Source organism: Camelus bactrianus, chromosome 17, assembly GCF_048773025.1.
Source record: "Camelus bactrianus isolate YW-2024 breed Bactrian camel chromosome 17, ASM4877302v1, whole genome shotgun sequence".
NCBI lineage: Eukaryota > Metazoa > Chordata > Mammalia > Artiodactyla > Camelidae > Camelus > Camelus bactrianus.
In genome coordinates, this window is record NC_133555.1 from 39,670,775 (window position 1) to 39,697,487 (window position 26,713).

A 26,713-nucleotide genomic window follows, 5' to 3' on the forward strand; every position below is an offset into this window, starting at 1 on the left:
GCGCCTCGGACCATTGACATGATGTGTCACAAAGTAATCATGAACTCCCAAAAGGAGGACATCTTTTTTGGTAGCGTGTGTTTACCAAATACTACATCTTAAAACCCTTCTCTGCTACCTGCAGCTCACGAATGCCAGGTGCTGATTCCTGAGTGTGCACATGACTGATGCATTCTAACTCAAAACAGAATGCCTGCTGGTGTGATGCACGCGTCCTGATCATTGCTTTTCTGTATTATGCATCATTGATGACTTGTGCTATCAAACCTTGTCATTTGATGGAGAAATTTTGTTAATAATTCATTCTACTTTCCCTTCAAGTGTCTTTATTTTCAGCTTTGTGGTTTAGACTAGTTTTTGCCAGAAGGAGCACAAATGCTCTGTAATTTTGGTTTCTCGCCATCCTTAGTGACAAAATTAATTGATTTTTTAGTTTAATAACTTTGCACTCATCTGTGAAAACTAGATTGGTTTACTGGAAATGACAATGTGCATTGTTTGGGAAAGATACCAAAGCTTGGATGGCTGTGCTTGACAGAGCTTCCATCTAATTTATCGTCTGAGAACTAGGGACAAATGGATTGCAAGTCCAATAAATAAGTGGATTGCAGATCCAGCTTACAACACATGTCATACCTCCTTACCATGTTTCTCCCCCATCTGCTTGTGTAAGATATTTATATTTGAAGATTCACTTTTTCTAGAACCTTCAGATCTGTTGATGCTGAAGGTCTCTGTCACCATTTAGGTTTATAACATTTTCTATTATCTTTTCACCATGTTTACATATGAGTCATTTTGTGAATTCCAAGTGTCACGTGGCATAATAATAATAAAAATGCCAACTTCAATGTATTTGTTGTAACAGACTAACATCAAACCTAGAAGTTGATGGAGACCAACTGTGCTGTTAATGTGAGGTTTACAGAGACAGAATGCTAGAACTTGGCAATTTCTCAATTTCAAATTGCTTAAAATGAGGGGGGCAGGGAGAGATATAGCTCAGTGGTAGAGTGTGTGCTTACTGTGCATGAGGTTCTGGATTCAATCTCCAATATCTCCATTAAAAAAAAGTTTAAAAAAATAGTCTATCAAATTGCTTAAAATCATAATTTTAACATTTCAAAATTTTTTGAATGAATGTGAGAAAAAAATCACTTCATTATTTTATCCTCTTGAGGTGACCCAATTACTCCTGGATTCTTGGAAGATTCCTGGCTTTGCCAGTGGTCATTCCTTGAAGAGCTGTGCCTTCAGACAGAACCTGGGAACAGGAGGTTCGCATATAGCACATTTTCTTCCAGTGTCAGGGAGTCTTTGATCCCTGTGAAGCCTGTGCACGTAGGACAGTGTTTTTCAAAGTGTAATTTGGGGAACGCTGTAATCAGAATTAACCTGGGGGGGCTTTTGAACAAGTGTATTCGTAGGCTCCATCCCAGGCTCCTGCATGGACTCTCCGAGAGCGAGGCCGGGAATCTGCATTTTAAAAAGCTTTCCCCAGGGTATCTGGTACAGAGTACAGTTGAAGGACTAGTTGGAGTTTATGCAGCGTCGACTCCACATACCTGTTCTGTTGGGTTGACGTGGCACATTATTTTTCTAATTGATGATGAATATTTTACCCTGCTCCTTGTTTACCCCCAGGGCTAGTTGGTCATGTCTGTCACCTGTTCACCGAAACTGCCACACTGTGCTTGGACGTGGACAATGAAAACAACGAGACAGCTGCCGCCCTGCTGTTTTCCCTGCTTGATATTTTGCACGGCATGCTGACCTATACCTCCGGTGTGGTGCGGCTGGCTCTGCAGGTAGATCACCTCTTTCCCTGTGGCTCCATCAACCCTGTGCCATGTCACACTTCACTTTCATCCTCTTCTCTCTCATCTTCCTCGAATGTGTCTATTTTTGGAAAAGAACATGATTCTGTAGGGAGACCCTACCATATATACTAGCCATCTTTGGGTGTCAAGAACAGATACTTTGAACACCAATTAGGGAACTGGTCGACCCGGAGATCCTTTGCCCCATAGGGTTGGCCAAGCAGTGTGCAGTCTTTCCTGTCCAGAGATGGCGCACCAGCCCGTCCCTAACAGGATGGGTTAGCTAGCAAGGAGGAGTGGGTTGAGATCTTTAGGTACACACACATACACATACAATGTGTTTGTATATGCATAGATACACACACACATGCATTTGCAACACATAAACCCTCGCTCTTGCTCTCCCTTATTTCCAATAATGTGGGACGACAAGATAGTTTTGAGGACTAGAGGTGTATTTAGTGGCTGTATAAAAGTCAAGTTGTCCCAGACTGTCACCTGGATTTCTTGGCCTCGTGCTCTAAGAAAGGAAGGGTGTGTGGGTTTATTGAGGACTTGCCGTCCTAGGTGTTGGATACTGCCACATGCCCATTTCCGTTCATGTTTTCTCTGACCAACAGAGTCAGCTGATACTTAGGTCATGCATCTAAGCACACAGCCAATATGAATTCATTGTTATGTTTGGAATCCTGGTAAAATTGCAGGTGTCTGCCAATGGCAGCATCCTGGCTTGGACAATTCAGCAGCTCAGGTTGAAACCAGAGTTCTGACACTTTGCTAGGAGTCTTAGGAGCAGAGCCAAGGATGAATCCCTAGACCCTGGTTTAGTCTCTGTTATTCATCATTATGATAAATGACATCTCCTATCCATGGTTAAGCTGGTCAAGTATTTATTTAGCTTTTCTTGTGTGGTTTAATAAATAATTACAAGATCCCCTCAACAAAGGTGATAGCTAGTCAATAAGTTTTAACCCAAACTTGTAAAGCCAGTAAGTAAAAGTGACCTTTGAGCTACATGGTTGTTTCTGTTTGCTGATCTGTAATTATTCTAAATGAGCAGTAAAGCATAACTAGGAACTCACGGAATCCTGAATTATGGATTTCTCTTAGTTTTTCCTCTCTTTTCCAGTAAGTGTCTCTTCAGAGAGCATCATCTCAGTTTCCACAATGGTAGTTTTTATGTAATTCTTCAAGATTTAGTCAATAGTTACTCTCACAAGATGCTTTGATATCAATCTGTAAAAGATTATGCAGATTGTAGACAAAAAGGATCAGAAGGTTAAATTTTTTTAAATTGCAGAATAATAGAAATCCTCTTTTATGTTCAAGAGTGTTTAAAAGAAAACTTCTTAGTACAAAATATTTTCCAATTATCTTTTTCAGTTTGCTAGTGTACCAGTAGATCACTATTTTCTGCTTCTTCATTTTTTTTCCATACCACTTAATATTTTACTGCTGTCATCTTCCTGAACCTTCCTCTATATCTCCGATGTATTTCTTTGGACTTTGACTACCAGCTTTGATCTCCATGATACCTGGTTTCAATCTGAAAGAGGTAGAGTCCTTGAGACTGAATTAGAGGAAAGGGTTGGGAAAAGAAAGGACACAGGCATCAAAGAGACATTCTTCTAGAACACTGAGCTGTGAGTACTTTCCAAAGCATAAGTTACCTCTTCCATTTATAAACATGCACCACACCTGAGATTTTTCTGCATTCAAAAACTGTGTCTGCTTCTAACAGGAACTTCTGGAAAGCAGAAGAATTGAGTGTTGCCAGTGTTGAAACTGATAATAGTGCCGAGATTTATGAGTACTTTTCTTTTTCAGGGAGGAGAGAGATACGATGCAGGAATGTATACTAGGGAGGCGAGGAGTTGGAGAGGCAGGTGTCAGAGTCTCATAGGAGTCCAGTTCCTACTCCCAAGCTGCCTTGTGGTTCTGAATTGGTCCTGATTTAATTCCTCCCCTCAAGGGCTGTGTGTGAGAGATGTGGAAGCAGAAACAAATCCATGCCCAGGACTGACTGGTGTGGTGGGGGCACATGGGCAGGTGTCTGATTTTCAGTCAGGTCCTCTTGAATCAAGGAAAGCAGGCATCTCAACTCCATCCATAGGCCTGAAGGCAAAAGGAATCTTGGCATTCATGAGAAGGACCTTGGAGTCCAGGTTAATGACCTGAAACAGGGCAGCTTGCTCTACAGACTCTGGCAAAGGTCATTACCTAAAAGTAGCTTTACTCTGAGTGAAGTTAAAAACAGAGAGGATATATGTCAATGAAATGTGCACATGCTGTAGCAGACACAATAAATAATCAGTGCCTTTTCTCAGTGTAAAATTACTTCTGTGATAGACATCTCCTCTGGAATTAGTTCTATAAAACTCCTGGGAAAAAACATACTTAAAGCCACTCATTTCTCATTTCCATTGCAGTTTAAGTCCATACTTCCTAAGCAGTGTAGACAGATATCAAGAAGCCTACTCATGCAGTGGTCCAAAGCCTGTTCACCGGATCAGTCAGTATTCCAGGTGTGATCTGAGCAAGTGTGTGCATTTAGGGAGGGAAGCGAGGCAGATGTGTTTTGTCTACGTCATACAGTGTGCATAAAAGTGCCCAGAAGATGTGAGCTCATGTGATTTGGAGTCATTTAGCCTGAGTTTATCCTCTGGCTTCCTCACCCATTATCTGTGGGACGTTAGACAAACTACTTATCCTTTCTGAACTTCAGTTTTCTCAGCTGAGAAACGAGGGTCCCAGCACCTAGTCTCAGGACGGTTGGGACAATGAAGTGTTCAGCCCTGACGCTATGTGAACATCACAGCACCCCTCCAACAACAGCTCTTGGTACTGCTTTAGCTGCGGGCCGCCCAGATCTGCCTCTGTGGCTTGAGCAGTGGTGGTGGCCGTGTGTGCTCTTTGTCACGTGACAACAGAGCATAATTTCTCCTCCCAGGCCCGAGGACGAGTGCTTCCTCAGCCCCCGTCGTCTGTTGGGCTGGGTGGACCTGGCTCCTACAGCCAGGCTGACTCATCGCCATGAACCCCTTCCCTGCTCTTCCCCCTGTTCAGGCACAGAAGTCTGGCTCAGGAGGGAACATTCAGGCCGCCGAAGACCTACTGCTGCTCAGCAGGCCCCTGACAGACCTGGTCAGCCTGCTCATCCCGCTGGTAAGAGCTCGCACACGTTCCAGTGTGTGCCTCAGTGCGTTCCTGGTGTGGGGGGAGTGACTTTGTTTGAATTTCATGATGTCTTGGTTTCTATGCCATTTTAGTTCCTTTCAAAGCTAGAATCCAAAGAAATTTCAGAAGATTATTCTGCCTGGAAATACTAAATTTCTACCTTTAACACCAGGTGTCTTATCATTCAAGTGGATATTTAAGTAAGGCAGAGTCTCAAATTCTTCTTAATGAATGTGAAGTTAAAAAAAATTCCAGAGATGAATTCCAAGAATGGAGAAGAAATCCATTATGGGAATCAGTTCTCTTTTAAAAAGTTATTTTAGAGTTATACTTGGCCTGCAGGACTCCCCCGAAACAGATGCACAGGCAGACCTAAAATAAAGCCTTACCCTCTCAGTCTCCACAGAAATAGAATGAAATAAGTGAAATTACATGAAAACAAGTGAGACTGCACAAGACCACTAAGTATATGAATAGAAACCAATAGGGACTCGGAGTTGGGTCCAACTGAAGTTTTGATCAAATGTAAAGAGGACCCTACGTTACAGACACATGACTCCCAGCCTTGGACAAAGCAATTAGTCACAGGGTTGGTTGTGAAATTCCACAGAACTCCCTGAACACCTTTCCAGATTTATGGATCCAAGGACTAGGGGCGCAGGTAACTCAGGGAAGGTGTTACCTGTGGCCCCCACACTTCACTGAGGAAGACCAACAGCTCTTCAGTTCTCTGAAGGCTGCTAGGATTTGCCTTCTTCTGCCCTGTGGCACAAAGGAAGGCAGATGCAGTTTGAACAGCTAATCCTGTAGACTTCCTTATATTCAGCAGATAAAGGTTTGGTTCAAATGAGTGAAAACTAAAAAGAGGGAGAAAATCAGTCAGTACCGAGATACTAAGTAGTAGTATCTGTGGGCTGGAGCAGTCACAAAAAAGTGGCGGGGGGCTCACAGTGACATGAGAGAACAACCAAAAATCCCAGGGAACTAGACATGTCCCTGGCAGAGTGGAAGGGTCTTTGGCGTAGGCTTTGCATGAAAGTACTGGGAAAGTAGCAACCCTAACAGCTTCAGCTCAGAGCAGGACGGCTGAACCCTGACAGCCAGCCCTCTGACAGGCTGAGGGCGGGACACAGATGCGGCTCCAGTGAACAGAGGATTAACACAAATCACGTACTCATTAGGGACACATAAAAGACTCAAAACAGCCCCATTAAATATAACTGCTGCAATATGTGATGTGTAGGATAATGATTATATTAATAGCAACTAAGATTTAAAAAAGAAAAATAGCTTAAAGGCGGATGAAGAATCCATTTCAGTTTAACTTCTGGGACACTCTGTTTCTCATATATATATTTTACAGAGAAGGTTTTGGTGTTTGCTTCTTTCTGAGATTTGTTTTCTTTTATAGGTGAATTTATTCCAATTAGATTTATTGTTTTTTTTTAACCTTTTTTATTGAGTAATAGTCATTTTACAATGTTGTGTCAAATTTCAGTGTAGAGCACAATTTTTCAGTGGTATATGAACATACATATATTCATTGTCACATTTTTTTTCGCTGTGAGTTACCACAAGATCTTGTGTATATTTCCCTGTGCTACACAGTATAACCTTGTTTATCTGTTCTACATTTTGAAATCTCAGTCAGTCCCTTCCCACTGTCCGCCCCCTTGGCAACCACAATATGTCTACGAGTCTGTTTCTGTTTTGTATTTATGTTTTGTTTTGTTTTTTTTAGATTCCACATATAAGTGATCTCATATGGCATTTTTCTTTCTCTTTCTGGCTTACTTCACATAGAATGACATTCTCCAGGAACATCCATGTTGCTGCAAATGGTGTTATGTTGTCGGTTTTTATGGCTGAATAGTATTCCATTGTATAAATATACCACATCTTCTTTATCCAGTCATCTATTGATGGACATTTAGGCTGTTTCCATGTCTTGGCTATTGTAAATATTGCTGTTATGAACACTGGGGTGCAGGTGTCATTTTGAAGTAGGGTTCCTTCTGGATATATGTCCAGGAGCGGGATTCCTAGGTCATATGGTAAGTCTATTCCTAGTCTTTTGAGGAATCTCCATACTGTTTTCCACTGTGACTGCACCAAACTGCATTCCCACCAGCAGTACAGGAGGGTTCCCTTTTGTCCACAGCCTCTCCAGCATTTTTCATTTGTGGACTTTTGAATGATGGCCATTCTGACTGGTGTGAGGTGATACGTCATCGTAGTTTTGATTTGCATTTCTCTGATAATTAGTGATACTGAGCATTTTTTCATGTGGCTATTGATCTTTTGTGTTTCTTCCTTGAAGAATTGCTTGTTTAGTTCTTTTGCCCATTTTTGGATTGGGTTGTTTGTTTTTTTCTTATTAAGTCGTATGAGCTGTTTATATATTCTGGAGATCAAGCCTTTGTCGGTTTCATTTGCAAAAATTTTCTCCCATTCCGTAGGTTGTTGTTTTGTTTTACTTCTGGTTTCCTTTGCTGTGCAGAAGCTTGTAAGTTTCATTAGGTCCCATTTGTTTATTCTTGCTTTTATTTCTATTGCTTGGGTAGACTGTCCTAGGAGAACATTTTTGAGATGTATGTCAGATAATGTTTTGCCTATATTTTCTTCTAGGAGATTATATCTTGTCTTATGTTTAAGTCTTTGATCCATTTTGAGTTGACTTTTGTGTATGGTGTAAGGGAGTGTTCTAGCTTCATTGCTTTACATACTGCTGTCCAGTTTTCCCAACACCAATTGCTGAAGAGACCGTCTTTATTCCATTGTGTGTTCTTGCCTCCTTTGTCGAAGATGAGTTGAGCAAAAGTTTGTGGATTCATTTCTGGGCTCTCTATTCTGTTCCATTGGCCTATATGTCTGTTATTGTACCGAAACCATGCTGTCTTGATGACTAGCTCGGTAGTATTGTCTGAAGTCTGGGAGAGTTATTCCTCCAGCCTCTTTCTTTTTCTTCAGTAATGCTTTGGCAATTCTGGGTCTTTTGTGGTTCCATATAAATTTTATTATGATTTGTTCTAGTTCTGTGAAATATGTCCTGGGTAATTTGATAGGGATTGCATTAAATCTGTAGATTGCCTCGGGCAGTGTGACCATTTTAACAATATTGATTCTTCCAATCCGGGAGCATGGGATATCTTTCCATTTTTTTAAGTCTTCTTTAATTTCCTTCATCAGTGGTTTATAGTTTTCTCTGTATAATTCTTTCACTTCCTTGGTTAGATTTATTCCCAGGTATTTTATTACTTTGGGTGCTATTTTAAAGGGGATTGTTTCTTTACTTTCTTTTTCTGTTGATTCATCATTAGTGTAAAGAAATGCAACTGATTTTTGAACGTTAATCTTGTAACCTGCTACCTTGCTGAATTCTTCAATCAGCTCTGGTAGTTTTTGTGTGGACCTTTTAGGGTTTTCTGTATATAGTAACATGTCATCGGCATATAGTGACACTTTTACCTCTTCTTTTCCAATTTGGATCCCTTTTATTTCTCTCTCTTGCCTGATTGCTGTGGCTAGGACTTCGAAGACCATGTTGAATAGGAGTGGTGATAGTGGGCATCGTTGTCTTGTCCCAGATTTTAGTGGGAAACTTTTGAGTTTTTCACCGTTGAGTACTATGCTGGCTGTAGGTTTGTCATATATAGCTTTTATGATGTTGAGATATGTTCCCTCTCTACCCGCTTTGGTGAGAGTTTTTATCATAAATGGGTGTTAAATTTTATCAAATGCTTTTTCTGCATCTATTGAGCTGATCGTGTGGTTTTTGTCCTTTCTCTTGTTGATGTGATGTATTACACTGATTGATTTGCGTATGTTGAACCACCCTTGTGTCCCTGGGATGAACCCCACCTGATCATGATGTATAATCTTTTTTATGTGCTATCGGATTCTGTTTGCTAATATTTTGGTGAGGATTTTTGCATCTATGTCCATCAGTGATATTGGCCTATAATTCTCTTTTTTTGGTAGTGTCTGTGCCTGGTTTTGGTATTAGGTTTATTGTTAAACTTATCTTTGGTCTTAATTTTATTGTCTTATTGTATATTTTTAAATGTTTTCCTATATTAGATGTAAGGTTTAATGTGGAACAAACAAAAAACCCCAAAAAAACCTTTAACAGGACAAAGGGAAGCATTACAATGGTAAAGAATAAGATCCACAGGAAGCTATAATAACTGTGAACCTTTTTGTGTCAAATATCAAAGCAAAGAACTATAAAAACAGAGAAGGACCAAAAACATACAGGGAGAAATGTTTTTAAAATGCAGTAGTATTGAGAGATTTAGCTTTTCTCATTTCTTGACAAATAAGTGAATAAAAATAATGACGTGCAGCAGGGGTTGACAAGCTTGAGCCTGTGGGCTAACTCTGGCCCACTAGCTGTTTTTCTGAATAAGGATTTATTGAATACAGCCACACAGACAATTTGTTTACACATTGTCTGTGGCCACTTTTGCTACTCAGTGGTAGAGGTGAGTTACACAGAGCCTTTGTAGCCTTTGAAAAGTTGACTGTGTATTAGATTAAAAGAATTTCGATAAATTCCAATAAGTAGGAATTGTATAGACTGCAGTCTTTAACCATAACACACTTAAACTAGAAAGAAAAATAAAAACAATAAAAAAAACAAAACAAAACACTGTTAGCACATATTATCAGTGAGTGCTGTCAAAGACATAATGATTGCACCAGTCTGGGTCCAGTCAGAAGACAAACCACACAGTGATTCAAACAGGAAAATTTTAATATAAAGAATTATTTAACTATAATAGAAGAGTAACTACAAGATTTAGAAAGAACTCTATAGGGTGTCCAAAAGCTGAGGGAGAATATCCAAGGAAGGACAAACTTGAAGGGAGTAGTCCTTCTCCAAGGCTGTGGGTCAGACCTTACTGGAGAAGGTTTCACTACAGCCCACAGACAGTGGACATATTTGCTAGGTTGCCCAGGCCAGAGCTGGTCCCCGGTCTCTGGGAAAGCAGGATGCAACCCTTCAGAGTGCAGGGGAATTGTAGCCAGTGGTCAGAGGCGTAGAAGGAGGCCGGGTGCTACTGGTGGCATGGGGCCTGGAGGGCTCGATGTTTGTATAGGGAGGACCACAGGAGACAAGCATATGAGAAAGGCAGGCGAGCAGGGGGCTGGGGTACCAGTGCATTGGGAAGCCCAGAGTGCACCGTATCCACTGGGGAGAGCAGTGGGCCTGTGATCACAGGCCAGGCTAGGATGAGGGTTGCAGAGGGGCCCCCATGTCCTGGGCCCACTTGAGGTCAGATCTCCACCAGGTGCTATCACACCCACACCTCTGGCCAACTGTACAGCTGCCGGAAACAGCAGGAGAGCTCCTTCTTGCTGCAGTGTGTTCTCTGAGATATTTCCCCAGCCTTCTGGGACTCTGAACTCCAGTTACTAGTGACTTGATCATACTTAGGTTCTAGTACAGTAGCCAGACGTCTGCCTAATGTGTGTGAGCTGTGTTGTGTACGTACACATTTACCCCTGGAGTCATTAGGTTTCAGGACGATCTGTGACAAGAACATTGCAGTGTATCTTCTCTGGAGAAGGTGAACACACACTCATAGCTGCGTATAAAGTGAAGAAAAATAGTAATAAGGCTATTGAAGGCCTCAACCAGAGCACAGAGAGACCAAAGACAAATTTTACAGTGGTTGTTAAAAAATGTAGTAGATGACAGAATGAGGTGGTGGAATTGCTTTCCCACAAGGAAGAATAAACAGACTTTTAGTTTTCATCAGACTTAGGTAATTTTAGAGATATTTCACCTAAAGGAAGGAGAATGGACTTGCTAGCTTTTGACGTTGTTTCCCGATAGGATCCCATGAAAGCAAACATACTTATCCTTTAGGGAATATGAAACCTGTCAACCTATGATTTATGACCCATATTTATACTGTACAGTGTGGAATCATAGTGAAATGTGGGTGTAAGACAGTGATTCTTAGTCTGTTTTTAAAATTTTTTAAATTGATGTGTAGTTGATTTACAGTGCTGTGTTAGTTTCTGTGTACAGCATGGTGATTCAGTCATACATACAATATATATATATATATATATATATATATATATATATATATATATATATATATATATACACACACACACACATACACATATACATACATATTCTTTTTCATTATTGGCTGTTAGAAGATACTGAAATATAGTTATAGTTAGTTCCCTGTACTATATAGTGTAGGACCTTGTTGTTTTATCTATTTTATATATAGTAATTTGTATCTGCTAATCCTAAATTCCTAATTTATCCCTCCCCACCCCCTTTACTCTTTGGTAAACATGTTTGTTCTCTAGGTCTATGAGTCTGTTTCTGTTCTGTAAATAAGTTAATTTGTCTCCTTTTTTAAAGATTTCATATGTAAGTAATATCACATGATACTTGTCTTTCTCTACCTTATTTCACTTAGTATGGTAATCTCTAGGCCCATCCACGTTGCTGCAAATGGCATTATTTCATTCTTTTTTTATGCGTGAGTACTTAGTCTGTTTTGAGAGTGAACTGCTTAGAGAATCTGATCATTCTAGACTCTCTTCCCAGAAAAATGCCTGGACTGACTTATATGCAAAGTTCTGTACACATTACACAAATTCAGGGGGATCTTTGAACCCTCAGTTGATAAACATAGTATAAGATATGGCTCATGAAAGATTTAGCAAGTTGGCTATGTCTCCTGAAGACAAGAGTAAGCAAGGTAATTGTCTGACCTAAGTATTTTTTAAGAAAATAGAAAGCCAGACTGTACGACCCAGATGAGTTTTGTAACTAGATAATTTATTGCTATAAAATATACTACAGCTTCCTTTTCCTTCTATTAAAATAGGTATTTTTCAAATTTATAAAAGATCTGTCTTTTAAATTTTTCTTTATTATCTATCAGAGATGCCAGTCGCTAGGCTGGCTTCTACTTTCATATTAACTGCCTTTTTGGCCACTGGAAAGGTATCCCTCCGCAGTCTGGCTAGGGTCACAGTCCTCACCTAGCACCAGAATGTGAATCTTCCCTTTGCTAGGTGAGCGGAGACTGAGCCATCACCTGAGCAGTTAATAGTTCTGCCACTGACAGCATTTTAGCCTGTGTCCACGTGATACTCATGCACTCACATTGCTGAGATAACTGTGCCAATTTAAAAAAATACGTCGTGGGCCACGAAAATTTTTTTTTCATTTTCTGATTTCCTCCTCTTAAGAACAGAGCAGAATTTTTAATCTTTAAATAGTAATAGACTTGGGCTTGTCTGTTCTGTTTCTTGCCTGCTGTCTTCATGGCCAGTAGCATGAATTGTAAGTAATGGTTTACAGTGATTATGGTTGATGGTCATGAAGCCCAGAGGTACTAAATAGTCTGTTGGCAAGTCAAACTCAAGAGATCGGGCGTCTTATTCTGTACTAAGCAGCTGCTCTAAGGAGTCACTCCTCCATTTAATAAGGATACCCCTCTTTCCAGTTAGCCACTGCTTCTACGTCTACGGGACATTCCCACTGGATATAACACAAATGCCTCAGATTCACTCGTAAGTGAATCTTATAGTAAGTCCTAACTCTTATTAAATGGTGCCTAAATGGCTTGTTTCTGTCTGTCTCTCACTCTATAGACTGTAAGCCCTAACAAAGCAGGAGCTGCTTATTTGCTTCTTAGAAAAAGGATTCAATTAATTCTTGTATAGGAAAGGAAGCAGAATGCCAACAAATATAATATATGTCCTGCCTTTCCTCAGTGTCAGTGAGAATAGACCAAGTGTGATAAGACATAGATTCAAGTGCAGATTTATCAGTTTATCTGTACCCTCACTGTCCTGCCCTGGTCAAGCCAGCCCCTGCTTGAGGGGGTAGTGTGGATGGCTCACCAGCTCTCTTGATTTAAAATGGCATCATCTTGGCTTCTCTCTGGAATTTGGCCTCTTCTTGGCAGGAGTTGCCCTGACCGTCACTGGGCAGCCTGTATTCCTGAAACAACTCACACCCTACCTTTAATTGACAGGAGAGGATACGAAAGGGGCAGATAGCATTGCCTGGGGACTTCCGTGTTTCTGGAAAACTACAAGTATAGTAGCCACAATATCTAACAACCAGCCCTAGGGTCCCAGCAGCAATGGTGACCATAAAAGTCACTGAGCAGTCAAAATAGAAACCACAGCATTGTTACCTTTTCAGAAGGCACAGTCCCCAGAACTCTGACGTTCAGTGTTTGAATTTGGATAGCTGTTAGGAAGGAGAGGTCCCAAGACTGCAGGTCTGTTTCCCTTGCATGACTTACACCTTTGTCTAGAAGTGGTTATAATATAGCAGTATGCTTTTTTAAAAAAAAGATTGCTTTCAAAAGGCCCTTCTGTCTTTGGAAAAAAATTATAATTGATGTATAATATTGTTAGTTTCAGGTGTACAGTAGAGCAATTTGATATTTTCATACATTACAAATGATCACCACAATAAATCTAGTCATATCTGTCACCATACAGAGTTATTAAACATTACTGACCATGTTCCCTGTGCTGTACATTACATCTCTGTGACTTCTTTATTTTATAGCTAAACATGTGTACCTCTTAATGCCCTTCACCTCTTTCGCCCAAATACCCGCCCACCTCCCTTTTGGTAACCACCAGTTTGTTCTCTGTATCTGTGATTCTGTTTCTGTTTTGTTATAGTCATTCATTTGCTTTATTTTTTAGATTCCACATGTAAGTGATAACATACAGTATTTGTTTTTCTTTGCTGATTTATTTCACTAAGCATAATACCCTTCAGGTCCATCCATGTTGTTGGAAATGGCAAGATTTCTTTCTTTCTTTTTTTTTTTTTTTTAATGACTGAGTAAAGTCCGTTGTATTTATGCACCACATCGTCTTTATCCAATCATCTATAAGTGGACATTTAGGTTGCTTTCATATCTTGGCTATTGTAAATAATGCTGCATTGAACATTAGAGGTACATACTGTCTTTTTGAATTAGTGTTTGTTTTTTTTCAGATAAATATCCAGAAGTAGAATTCTGGATGGTATGGTAGTTCTATTTTTAGTATTTTGAGGAACTTCCATACTGTTTTTCACAGTGGCTGCACCAATTTACATTCCCACCAGCAGTGTACAAGGGTCCCTTTTCTCTCCATTCTCATTGACACTTGTTTTTTTCTGGTCTTTTTGATAATAGCCATTTTGACAAGTGTGAGGTAATACTTCATTGCTGTTTTGACTGGCATTTCCATGACGGTTCATGATTTTAAGCATCTTTTTATGTGTCTGTGGGCCATCTGCGTGTCTTGGAAAAATGTCTGTTTGGGTCCTCTGCCTATTTTTTAATCATACTGCTTTTTTTTTTTAATATTGAGTTGTAAAATTTCTTTGAAAGTTTTGGATATCAAGCCCTTGTTGGAAATATTATTTTTAAATATCTTCTTCCACATAGTAGGTTGCCTTTTCATCTTGATGATGGTTTCCTTTGCTGTGCAAAAGCTTTTTAGTTTGATATAGTTCCATTTGTCTGTTTTTGGTTTTGTTGCCCTGCCTGAGGAGACACATCTTAAAAAAGATTGCTAAGACTGATGTCAGAGAGCATACTGCCTATATTTTCTTCTAGGAGTTTTATGGTCTCAGGTCTTACATTTAAGCTTTTAATCTATTTTGAGATTGTATATGGTGTAAGAAGGTGGTCCAGTTTCATTCTTTTGCATGTAGCCATCCTGTTTTCCTAGCACCGTTTAACAAAGAGATTACCTTTTCCCCATTGTATATTCTTGCCTTCTTTGTTGTAGATTAATTGACCATAGTGTGAGTTTATTTCAGGGCGTTCTATTCTGGTCAGTTGATCTCTGTGTCTGTTTTTGTGTAAGTATCATACTGTTTTGATTACCATAGAAGTAAAGTCCAAAGTTTAGTAGAAGGAAGGGAATAATAAAGATCAGAGTGGAAATCAAATAGAGATGAAAAAGTAAAAGAAGAGATCAATGAAACCAAGAGCTTATTCTTTAAAAATATGAACAGAATTGTCAAACCTTTAGCCAGACTCATCAAGAAAAAATGAGAGCCCAAATAAATAAAATCAGAAATGTCTAAGTATCTCCCACATTGTTAAATATGCATAGATAATATAGAGAACATTTGCTGTGTTGGTCCTGACCTGTGCCCATCACCTCCCCCCGGTTGTGTGTGTCTGTCTGCTTGACTGTTTTCCTTCCTCCCTCCCTCCCTCCCTCCCTTCCTTCCTTCCTTCCTTCCTTCCTTCCTTCCTTCCTTCCTTCCTTCCTTCCTTCCTTTCTTCCTTCCTCTCTTCCTCATTACTCGTTTTTAAACTAGGTTGCTTTGGGAAGAAAACTAAAATTTCTCTCAAGTCTTAAAAAAAAAGACTTTAATATTTTGATAACAAATTTTAAAGGTCATGGAACAATCATAATTTCCCCATTCATTAAGATCATTTTGCTTAATTTAAGTTTCTGTGGTCATTTTTATGGTCCCATATTACCATGCAAAGCCAGGACTTCCTGTATATAGTTTAGGATACATGCCTGTAGCGGTTAATGCTGTGTAGTAGAAATACATGTGATTTATATTCTCTTTATATCATTGGTATATTTAGGATTTTGTAGATTGCACATTTGTTACTATTATAATCATAGAAGATTTTAAGTCTCCATTTCTACTTACATAATCCATTTTTCACTCAGCAAAAACAGTTTATAATGTTGAATTTCTACTTTATCTGTCCTGTCTCAGCTTCATAATACCCTCTGAAAAATCGATGGCATCCTTTTCCATCAGCCAACAGCTGGTCTACTTTAGACTTTTTTCTAGTCTTGCTGTTAAGTCTTCTCTCCACTGCTGATCTCCTCTCATGCCCTCCAGATAACTTTTCTTTTAGTAAAGTGTCTAGCAGCTCTTCTTGGCTGTGTATTTGAAGCCTCCTCGGACAGAAATTCTTGAATTACAGAGATCCAGCAAATACTCTGCAGATAGTAATATACAGAATCCTCAATATACCTTCATAAGCATCTTGCATAGGTGAAGGAACAGCCACTGGGTATGCAAACATGCAAATTTATCATACAATACAATATGGAAAATTTTGTGACATGTGTCTATATTCCATGGGACCCTCTGGAGGGAATGACTAACTACATGATTTGGGCCAAGGATGAAGAGCAGTTTGAATTTTTTTTTCAGTTTTTTTAATTGTGGTGAAATAAACATAATGTGAAATTTACCACCTTAACCGTTTTTAAGTGTTGGTTCAGTAACATTAAATATATTTATAGTGTTGTGTAGTTATCACTACTGTCTCTGTAATTCTTTTCATCTTGTGAAACTGAAACTCTGTATCCATTAAACAGGAACCATCAGTTCCCCTCTCCCCTCAACTCCTGTCAACCACCATTCTGTTTTGTGTCTCTGTCTCTGTGATTTTGACTATTCTAAGTACCTCATATACATGGAGTCATATAGTACTTGTCATTTTATGACAGCTTATTTTGTTAACAAAATGTCCTCAAGGTTCATCCGTATTGTAGCATATGTCAGAATTTCATCCCTTCTTAAGGCTGAATAACAATTCATTGTATGTTTATACCACATTTTGCTTATCCATTCATCTGTTGATGGACACTAGGGTTGGCTTTCCAGTTTTAGCTATTGTGAATAATGCTGCTATTAATATGGGTGTACAGATATCTCTTTGAGACTCTGCTTTCAATTTTTGACTATATATCCAGAAATGGAATTGCTAGATTCTGTAATAATTTCTATTTTGAAAGAAGCACTACACTGTTTTCCATAGCGACCGTACCATTTTACGTTCCTCCCAGTAGTGTTTAAGTGTTCTAATGCCTTCACATCCTTACCAAAACATATATTCTGTTTTTTAATGGTACCCATCCCAATGGATATGAGGTGGTATCTCATTGTAGTGTTAATGTGCGTTTCCTTGATTATTAGTGATACTGAGCATCTTTTTCTGTGCTTATTGGTTTTTAGGATATCTTGTTTGAAGAAATGTCTATTCAAGTCCTTTATCCATTTTTCAATTAGGTTGTTTGGTTTTTTCGTTGTTGAGTATTATGAACTCTGTATATTCTGAATATGCATTCATTATAAAATATATGATATGAAAATATTTTCTACCATTCTGTTAATGCCTCTTTACTCTGTTGATAATTGTCTTTTGATACATAATTTAAAAAAATTTTTCCATGAAGTCTAGTTTGCCTAACTTTTCATTTGTTGCCTGTGCCTTTGGTGTCATATCCAAGAAATCTTTGCCAAATCCAGGGTCATGAAACTTCACTCTTTGTTTCTTCTAAGAATTTTACAGTCTCAGGTATTACATTTAGGTCTTTGATTCACTTTGAGTTAATTTCTGTGGTAATTTTTGTGTATGGTGTTAGGTAAGGGTCCAGTTTCATTCTTTTGAATGTAGATATCCACTTTTCCCACAACCATTTGTTGAAAAGACTGTCCTTTCCTCATTGGATGGTCTTGTCAAAAATTGTTTGACTATATAAGTGGGGGTTTATTTTTGGGATCTCTGTTCTGTTGGCCTGTGTGTCGGTGTTTATGCCATTACCACACTGATTTGATCGTTGGAGAGTAAGTTTTAAAATCAGGAAGTCCAGCTGTGTTGTCCTTTTTCAATATTGTTTTGGCTATTTGGAGTCACTTGAAATGACTTATGAATTTTTGGATGGGGTCTTCTATTTCTGCAAAAAAGGTCATTGGGATTTTGATAAAGATTGCATTGATTCTGTAGGTTGCTTTGGGTAGTATTGTTGTGTATTATATTGATTTTTCATATGCTGAACCACCCTTGCATTCTAGAAATAAAGCCCAGTTGTTCATGGTGTTGCATACTTTTAATATGCTACCGAGTTTGGTTTGCCAACATTTTGTTGAGGATTTTTGCATCAGTGGTTATCAGGGATATTGATCTATAGTTTTCTTTTCTTGTAGTGTCTTTGTGTTTGGAATCAGGATAATGCTGGCCTGATAAAGCAAGTTAGGTGTTTCCTTCCCTTCAGTTTTTGGGAAAAGTTTGAGAAGGATTAGTTCTTTTTAAAAAGTGTTTGACAGAGTTCATCAAATTCAGGGCTTTTCTTTATCAGAAGGTTTTTGATTACTGATTCAGTCTCCTTGCTAGTTAGAGTTCCATTTACATTTTCTGCTTCTTCAGGATTTAGTCTTGATAGATTTTGTGTTTCTGGGAATTCTTCCAGCAGGCCTTTTTGATAGAGATTATTTAGTTTGTTCTCAAATGTACTTGAAATACAAAGAACCTTATTATAGAAAAAACAAAGTTGGAGGGTTAACTCTATCTGATGTCAAGATATACTATGAAGTTGCTCTAATCAAAATAGTGAGGTATTGATAGAAAAATACTTCTGAGGTTCACGAATGTTTTCATTATCTTGATTGCTGTACATTATAGATATATGCAGGTTTCTTGCATGTCACTTATGCTTCAAGTAAACTGTTAAAAATTAATCCTTTTGAGGTTGGTTCATTTCTCCCTGAATTAATTCGCCTGGTCATTGTGTTTAGCAGTTCCCTTTCTGCATTTTAGGTTTCTTTCCTAGTAAGTCTCATCAAAAGTGGAAGTTATTTGTGTCTTGTGATGCTGCTGTTTCTTTTCTCTGCACCGACCCCCCCCCCTCCAGTCATAACTACAGTTACCTTGACTCTGCCCTGGGTCCCCAAGTTTCCATCTCATGGTGATACTGGATTTATCGCCAATCTGCACACTGAGCCTGCAGGGGTATTGACACAGGTTCTGTTGCTGTTGTTTTCAATAGTAGAGCAGCTTTGTTTATTAGCCGGAGTCCCAATACTGGAACAGCATCTTCAGCTTCATTTAGTGCAGAGAACCCCACCTTTATTTCACACTTGGTGCCTGACTTGTGTCCTTGTTCCACATGGGGTGGTGGCCCCAGTTATACCAAAGATCCCATTTCCTGGTTGCTATTTCTAACAGCTTTTGAACCTCAAGCTTCTGTGTGTTTGTTTCATTTCTGGTCCATAAAAAGGTTATCTGTATCTTTAAAATTCTTTCTTCTTTTAGTTATCATGGAGTTGGTGGTGCAGATTTTGAAGTCACACCCTATCTTGATTGGAAGTCATGTGTGTGTTTAGTTCCCAGCCTTTTACCAGCACTTTGAAAGTGCCTGGCCATCACAAGTGCTCAATAAATAATTGTGAGGTGCATGAATAAGATGTAGCAAGTGCCAAAACCTAGTTACAAAACAAGATTGTGATATGAGCTGATTTATGCCATGCTGTATATCTGCGTATATAAAGGACACAAAAATAATTGAGGGCAGAGTGATTGATACCAAGGACTTAATAGGGTATTTTGTGACAATTTTTTATTAAAATTTTGATTTAGGGTGTGGGTTGTAAAACTGAAAGATTTAGGTGTAATGAGGTGAGACAGGGATGCTCCGGGGAGGGCAAAGGACGAGTGACATTCAGCCTCAGCCTCAGCCTCAGCAACATTGTCCACTCAAGAGTGGCCAGAAGCTGGCCTCAGAGGCAGCTCTCACCCTGCATCAGTGGGGACCAAGGGATCTTCTTTTTTTTTCGTATGGAATCTTTGTTTTGTTATTTATTTTACTGTCATGTTTTTTTTTTTAACATTTTTTATTGATTTATAATCATTTTACAATGTTGTGTCAAATTCCAGTGTTCAGCACAATTTTTCAGTTATTCATGGACATATACACACTCATTGTCACATTTTTTTCTCTGTGAGTTATGATAACATTTTGTGTATATTTCCCTGTGCTATACAGTGTAGTCTATTCTACAATTTTGAAATCCCAGTCTATCCCTTCCCGCCCTCCACCCCCCTGGTAACCACAAGTCTGTATTCTCTGTCTGTGAGTCTATTTCTGTCCTTTATTTACGCTTTGTTTTTGTTTGTTTGTTTGTTTTTGTTTTTTAGATTCCACATATGAGCGATCTCATATGGTATTTTTCTTTCTCTTTCTGGCTTACTTCACTTAGAATGACATTCTCCAGGAGCATCCATGTTGCTGCAAATGGCATTATGTTGTCGGTTTTTATGGCTGAGTAGTATTCCATTGTATAAATATACCACCTCTTCTTTATCCAGTCACCTGTTGATGGACATTTAGGCTGTTTCCATGTTTTGGCTATTGTAAATAGTGCTGCTATGAACATTGGGGTGCAGGTGTCATCCTGAAGTAGGGTTCCTTCTGGATATATGCCCAGGAGTGGGATTCCTGGGTCATATGGTAAGTCTATTCCTAGTCTTTTGAGGAATCTCCACACTGTTTTCCATAGTGGCTGCACCAAACTGCATTCCCACCAGCAGTGTAGGAGGGTTCCCCTTTCTCCACAGCCTCTCCAGCATTTGTCATTTGTGGATTTTTGAATGACGGCCATTCTGACTGGTGTGAGGTGATACCTCATTGTAGTTTTGATTTGCATTTCTCTGATAATTAGTGATATTGAGCATTTTTTCATGTGCCTTTTGATCATTTGTATGTCTTCCTTGGAGAATTGCTTGTTTAGGTCTTCTGCCCATTTTTGGATTGGGTTGTTTATTTTTTTCTTATTGAGTCGTATGAGCTGCTTATATATTCTGGAGATCAAGCCTTTGTCGGTTTCACTTGCAAAAATTTTCTCCCATTCCGTAGGTTTTCTTCTTGTTTTACTTCTGGTTTCCTTTGCTGTGCAGAAGCTTGTAAGTTTCATTAGGTCCCATTTGTTTATTCTTGCTTTTATTTCTTCTAGGAGAAAATTTTTGAGATGTATGTCAGATAATGTTTTGCCTATGTTTTCCTCTAGGAGGTTTATTGTATCTTGTCTTATGTTTAAGTCTTTAATCCATTTTGAGTTGATTTTTGTGTATGGTGTAAGGGAGTGTTCTAGCTTCATGGTTTTACATGCTGCTGTCCAGTTTTCCCAACACCATTTGCTGAAGAGACTGTCTTTATTCCAATGTATATTCTTGCCTCCTTTGTCAAAGATGAGTTGACCAAAAGTTTGTGGGTTCATTTCTGGGCTCTCTATTCTGTTCCATTGGTCTATATGTCTGTTTTGGTACCAATACCATGCTGTCTTGATGACTGTAGCTCTATAGTATTGTCTGAAGTCTGGGAGAGTTATTCCTCCAGCCTCTTTCTTTCTCTTCAGTAACGCTTTGGCAATTCTAGGTCTTTTGTGGTTCCATATAAATTTTATTATGATTTGTTCTAGTTCTGTGAATATGTCCTGGGTAATTGGATAGGGATTGCATTAAATCTGTAGATTGCCTTGGGCAGTGTGACCATTTTAACAATATTGATTCTTCCAATCCAAGAGCATGGAATATCTTTCCATTTTTTAAAGTCTTCTTTAATTTCCTTCATCAATGGTTTATAGGTTTCTGTGTATAATTCTTTCACCTCCTTGGTTAGATTTATTCCCAGATATTTTATTACTTTGGGTGCTATTTTAAAGGGGATTGTTTCTTTACTTTCTTCTTCTGTTGATTTATCGTTAGCGTAAAGAAATGCAACTGATTTTTGAATGTTAATTTTGTAACCTGCTACCTTGCTGAATTCTTCAGTCAGCTCTAGTAGCTTTTGTGTGGACCTTTTAGGGTTTTCTATATATAGTAACATGTCATCAGCATATAATGACACTTTTACCTCTTCTTTTCCAATTTGGATCCCTTTTATTTCTTTCTCTTGCCTGACTGTTGTGGCTAGGACTTCCCAGGACTATGTTGAATAGGAGTGGTGATAGTGGGCATCCTTGTCTTGTCCCAGATTTTAGTGGGAAGCTTTTGAGTTTTTCACCGTTGAGTACTATGCTGGCTGTAGGTTTGTCATGTATAGCTTTTATTATGTTGAGATATGTTCCCTCTATACCCACTTTGGCGAGAGTTTTTATCATAAATGGGTGTTGAATTTTATCAAATGCTTTTTCTGCATCGATGGAGATGATCATGTGGTTTTTGTCCTTTCTCTTGTTGATGTGATGTATTACGCTGATGGATTTGCGTATGTTGAACCAGCCTTGTGTCCCTGGGATGAACCCCACTTGGTCATGATGTATAATCTTTTTTATGTGTTGTTGGATTCTATTTGCTAAAATTTTGGTGAGGATTTTGGCGTCTATGTTCATCAGTGATATTGGCCTATAATTCTCTTTTTTTGTAGTGTCTTTGCCTGGTTTTGGTATCAGGGTGATGGTGGCTTCATAGAATGAGTTTGGGAGTATTCCCTCCTTTTCAATCGTCTGGAAGAGTTTGAGAAGGACTGGTATGAGTTCTTCTTTGTATGTTTGGTAGAATTCCCCGGTGAAGCCGTCTGGTCTTGGACTTTTATTTGTAGGGAGGTTTTTAATTGCTATTTCTATTTCCTTTCTAGTGATCGGATTGTTCAAGTGTTCAGATTCTTCTTGATTCAGTTTTGGTGGACAGTATGTTTCCAGAAACTTGTCCATCTCCTCTAGGTTATCCAGTTTGGTTCCATATAGTTTTTCATAATATTCTCGTATGATATTCTGTATTTCTATTTTGTTTGTTGTAATTTCTCCATTTTCCTTTCTTATTTTGCTAATTTGTGCTCTCTCTTTTTTCTTCTTTGTGAGTTTGGCCAGAGGTTTGTCGATTTTATTTACTTTTTCAAAAAACCAGCTTTTGGTTTGGTTGATTTTTTTCTATGGTCTTGTTAATCTCTATTGTATTTAATTCCTCTCTGATCTTTATTATTTCCTTCCTTCTGCTGCTTCTTGGGGCTTTTTGTTCTTCTTTTTCTAATTCATTCAGGTGGTGGGTTAAATTGTTTATTTGCGATTGTTCTTCTTTTTTGAGGAAGGCCTGTATCGTTATAAACTTCCCTCTTAGCACTGCCTTTGCTGTGTCCCATAGGTTTTGAGTGGTTGTGCTTTCATTATCATTTGTCTCAAGGTATTTTTTAATTTCAGCTTTGATTTCCTCATTGATCCATTGTTTTTTCAATAACATTGTTTAATCTCCATGCTTTCCTTTTTTTCTCCTTTGTTTCTCTGTTGTTGATTTCCAGTTTCATGGCATTGTGGTCAGTAAAGATGCTTGAGATAATTTCTATCTTCTTAAAATTGTTGAGGTTTCTTTTGTGCCCAAGTACATGATCGATCCTGGAAAATGTTCCATGTGCACTTGAAAAGAATGTATATCCTACTTTTTGGGGGTGTAATGCTCTGAAAATGTCCACCAAATCTAGTTTTTCTATTGTAGTATTTAATTTCTCTGTTGCCTTGTTTATTTTCTGTCTGGAAGATCTGTCTAGTGATGCTAATGCAGTGTTAAAATCTCCAACTATGATTGTATTCCCATCAATATCCCCCTTTATCTCTGTTAGTAATTCTTGTATGTACTTAGGTGCTCCTATATTGGGTGCATATATATTAACGAGTGTAATATCCTCATCTTGTATCGCTCCTTTAATCATTATAAAATGTCCTTCTTTATCTTTCTTTATGGCCTTTGTTTTAAAGTCTATTTTGTCTGAAATCAGTACTGCAACACCTGCTTTTTTGGCTTTTCCATTTGCATGGAATATCCTTTTCCATCCTTTCACTCTCAATCTGTATGTGTCCTTCTCCCTAAAGTGGGTCTCTTGTATGCAGCATATTGAAGGTTCTTGCTTTATTATCCAGTCTGCCACTCTGTGTCTTTTGACTGGAGCATTTAGTCCATTAACATTTACAGTAATTAATGATAGATGTGTGTGTATTGCCATTTTGAACTTATCTTTGCAGTTGAATTGATATATCCTCTTTGTTCCTTTCTTCTTCCTTTTGTGGTTTGGTAATTTTCCTTTGTATTATCATGGATTTTATTTAATTTTTGTGACTCCTTTGTAAATTTTTGGCTTGTGGTTACCCCTTTTTGTAAATCTGTCAACCCATTACTATAACTGTTTTTATTAAACTGATAGTAACATGATCTCAAACCCATCCTACTGTTAAAAAAATTTAAAAAAGAAAGAAAAAAATATTCTATATTTCCCTGCCTCCCTCTCCCACTCTCAGTGATTTGTATGTCTTCTTTTATAATTTCATGTTTACTTTATTTGTAATTCATGAGTTATCACCTTTCCAGTTGTGTGTTTCTCATTTCTGTAGCATCCTGCTGCTTTTCTATTTAGAATAGCCCTTTCAATATTTCTTTTAGCATGGGTTTAGTGTTGCTAAACTCCTGCAGCTTTTTTTTTGTCTGTGAAACTCTTTATTTCTCCTTCTATCCTCAAGGATAGCCTTGCTGGATAAAGGATCCTAGGCTGCATCTTTTTTTTCATTCAGGGCTTTGACTATATCTTGCCACTCCCTTCTGGCCTGTAGTGTTTGTGTAGAGAAATCAGCTGAGAGCCTTATGGGGGTTCCCTTGCAACTTACTCTTTGCTTTTCTCTTGCTGCCTTTAGAATCATTTCTTTATCCTTGACTCTGGCCATCTTGATTATGATATGTCTTGGTGTGGGTCTATTTGGGTTCTTCCTGTTTGGGACCCTCTGAGCTTCCTGTACTTGGATATCTGATTCCTTCTTTAAGTTTGGGAAGTTTTCAGTCATGATTTCTTCAAAAACCTTTTCAATCCCCTTTGATCTTTCTTCTCCTTCTGGGACCCCTATTATGCGAAGATTGGGACGCTTTATATTATCCCGTAGGTCCCTTATGCTATTTTCATTATTTTTTATTTGCTTCTCTTGTAGTTCTTCTGAATGGGTGCTTTCTATTGCCCTGTCTTCTAGATCACTAATTCGTTCCTCTGCATTATCTAGTCGGCTTTGCACAGCTATTAGATCATTCCTCATCTCTGTCAATGAGTTTACCCATTCTACTTGGCTCTTCTTTATAGCTTCAATTTCATTTTTGACATATTTTGTATCTCTAAACACTATCTCTTTTAATTCCTTCAGCAATTCGATCACTCCTTTTTTGAAATCTTGATCTAGTAGGCTATCGATGTCTATTTCGTTGATCTTTCTTTCAGGGGATTTCTCTTGTTCTTTTAATTGGGAAAGGTTTTTCTGCTTCTTCATCTTGCTCATACCTCTTTGGCACTGTGGTTTATGGAGTATCAGTTGTTTATTTTGGTCCTTAAGGATTTTATCTATCTGATGCCTATTTAGGAATAGAACTTAGGAAAAAAAGAAAAAAAAATAAGAGAGAGAGAATTTTAAAAGAAGGGAGAAATAGGGTTTGGAAACAGTGTATAATGAATAATAGAAGAGTGAGTTGAAGCAGAGTATTAATCGGGTTGAGACGTCCTTTTAAAACCTTTACAAAAAAGGGGGGGGGGATGAATAGATGTTTGAAACCTGTGTCTAATCAATAGCAGGACATCAAAACCCAAGAGAAATAGAAATGAGTTAAGAAGTAAAGATTAAGAGAGTAATAGAAAATAGAACAGGTAAAAACAGATTTAAAAAAAGGGGGGCGGGGCTGGGTTTGTCGGTGTTCTCCTGGAGTCTGTGTGCTTTTAATGTGAAGTCTTTCTGTCTTCGTCCTGTTTTGGAAGTTCAGGTGGCTGTTTCCAGAGGCCCTCCGTTGGCGCCCTCTTCTGTGCTGCTCCCAGCACCTGTCGGCAAGCAGATCGCGCCTCCTCCTAACACTGGGTCAGGTGCAGCTCTCTGCTGTGGGCGGGCGGGTCGCTGCCCCTCCGGATGCCGCAGTCAGATGTTGCAGACTGGCCAGGTAGGAGGGCGGGTCGTGCCCCCTCCCAGCACCTCGGTCAGGGGCTGTGTTCCTGCCCGAAAGGCGGGGGAGGGGGGGCCGCTCTCCCTCTACCTGCGCCGCTGGTAGTTCCGCTCTCTGTGCGGCTGCGTGCTCTGCCCTGGTCGGCGCTCCGCGGGTGGGCTCGGGGAAGACTGAGGGACAGCCCTGTCCCTGCTCTGAGCCAAAACCCAGCTCCTTGTTTGTCTTTGTGGGGCAAGTTCTCTGAGGGACCAGGATGGAAGGATCCTATCTGCCCCGGGCTGCAGGCCAGTCTCAGTCTGGCCTTTGAGGCTGCTAAGCCCTTCGGTGGGGATGCAGGTTTCGCCCCCGCCCCCGCCTGAGTGGTCACTGCGGAGGATATGGCGGCTGTGCCTGAGCCCCGCCTCTCTTCCCCCGAAAACTTTCCGCGGGTTTTCAGAGATGGGGGTGTGCACCCTTCCCCCGAGAGCACATCAACCTTGCTGTTTTATGGAGGGCCCAGGTTGTTCTGCCCTGTGCACCCACAGCCACTGCGCGCAGCCCCTTGCGTTCCCCCGGGGCTGCCTCCGTGCAGCCGCCCCCGTCCTCCGCCCGGCTTGTGCAGCCTGGCCCTGCCCACAGCTGCCGGCCAGCGTCTCAGGCTGGGTGTCGGGGGGACGCTCTGCGCCCGTTTAACTTAGTTCTGTTAGTCAAGGGCTGCTCTGTACAGATCCGAACGTCGGAGGCTCCCCGTCCGTCCCGCTGGTCTCTCAGTTGGAGAGGGGAGACCCAGGGAGCGAGCGCCAGTCCTCCTTTGCCGCTCCCTCCCCGCGGGACCGCACTGCTTTGCCTTTTGTTCTTTCTTTTTTCCTTTTCTCCTACCAGATTTTTGGCGTCTTTATCTTTTGAAGAGGGCGATGTTCTGTCGGAGTTCCGCAGGTGCTCTGGTTGGCTGAGTGGGTCTGTAGATGTGGGTCTTGGTGTATTTGTGGGAGAGGGTGACCTGCGATCGTCCTTCTACTC

At 39.6% G+C, this 26,713-nt stretch overlaps 1 protein-coding gene across 4 annotated transcripts in view; it reads left to right on the top strand.

The window, feature by feature from the left end:
- Positions 1–26,713, top strand: part of ULK4 (unc-51 like kinase 4) — a 437,172-nt gene that overhangs the window by 280,103 nt on the left and 130,356 nt on the right. For 3 of the 4 annotated variants that reach the window (XM_074345160.1, XM_074345161.1, XM_074345162.1), the window contains exons 33-34: positions 1,645–1,808; positions 4,887–4,985. In XM_074345160.1, the coding sequence (XP_074201261.1) occupies positions 1,645–1,808; positions 4,887–4,985 (263 nt within the window). Of the gene's footprint in view, positions 1–1,644; positions 1,809–4,886; positions 4,986–26,713 lie in introns of those variants that run through there. The other variant, XR_012500063.1, reaches the window with a different exon arrangement.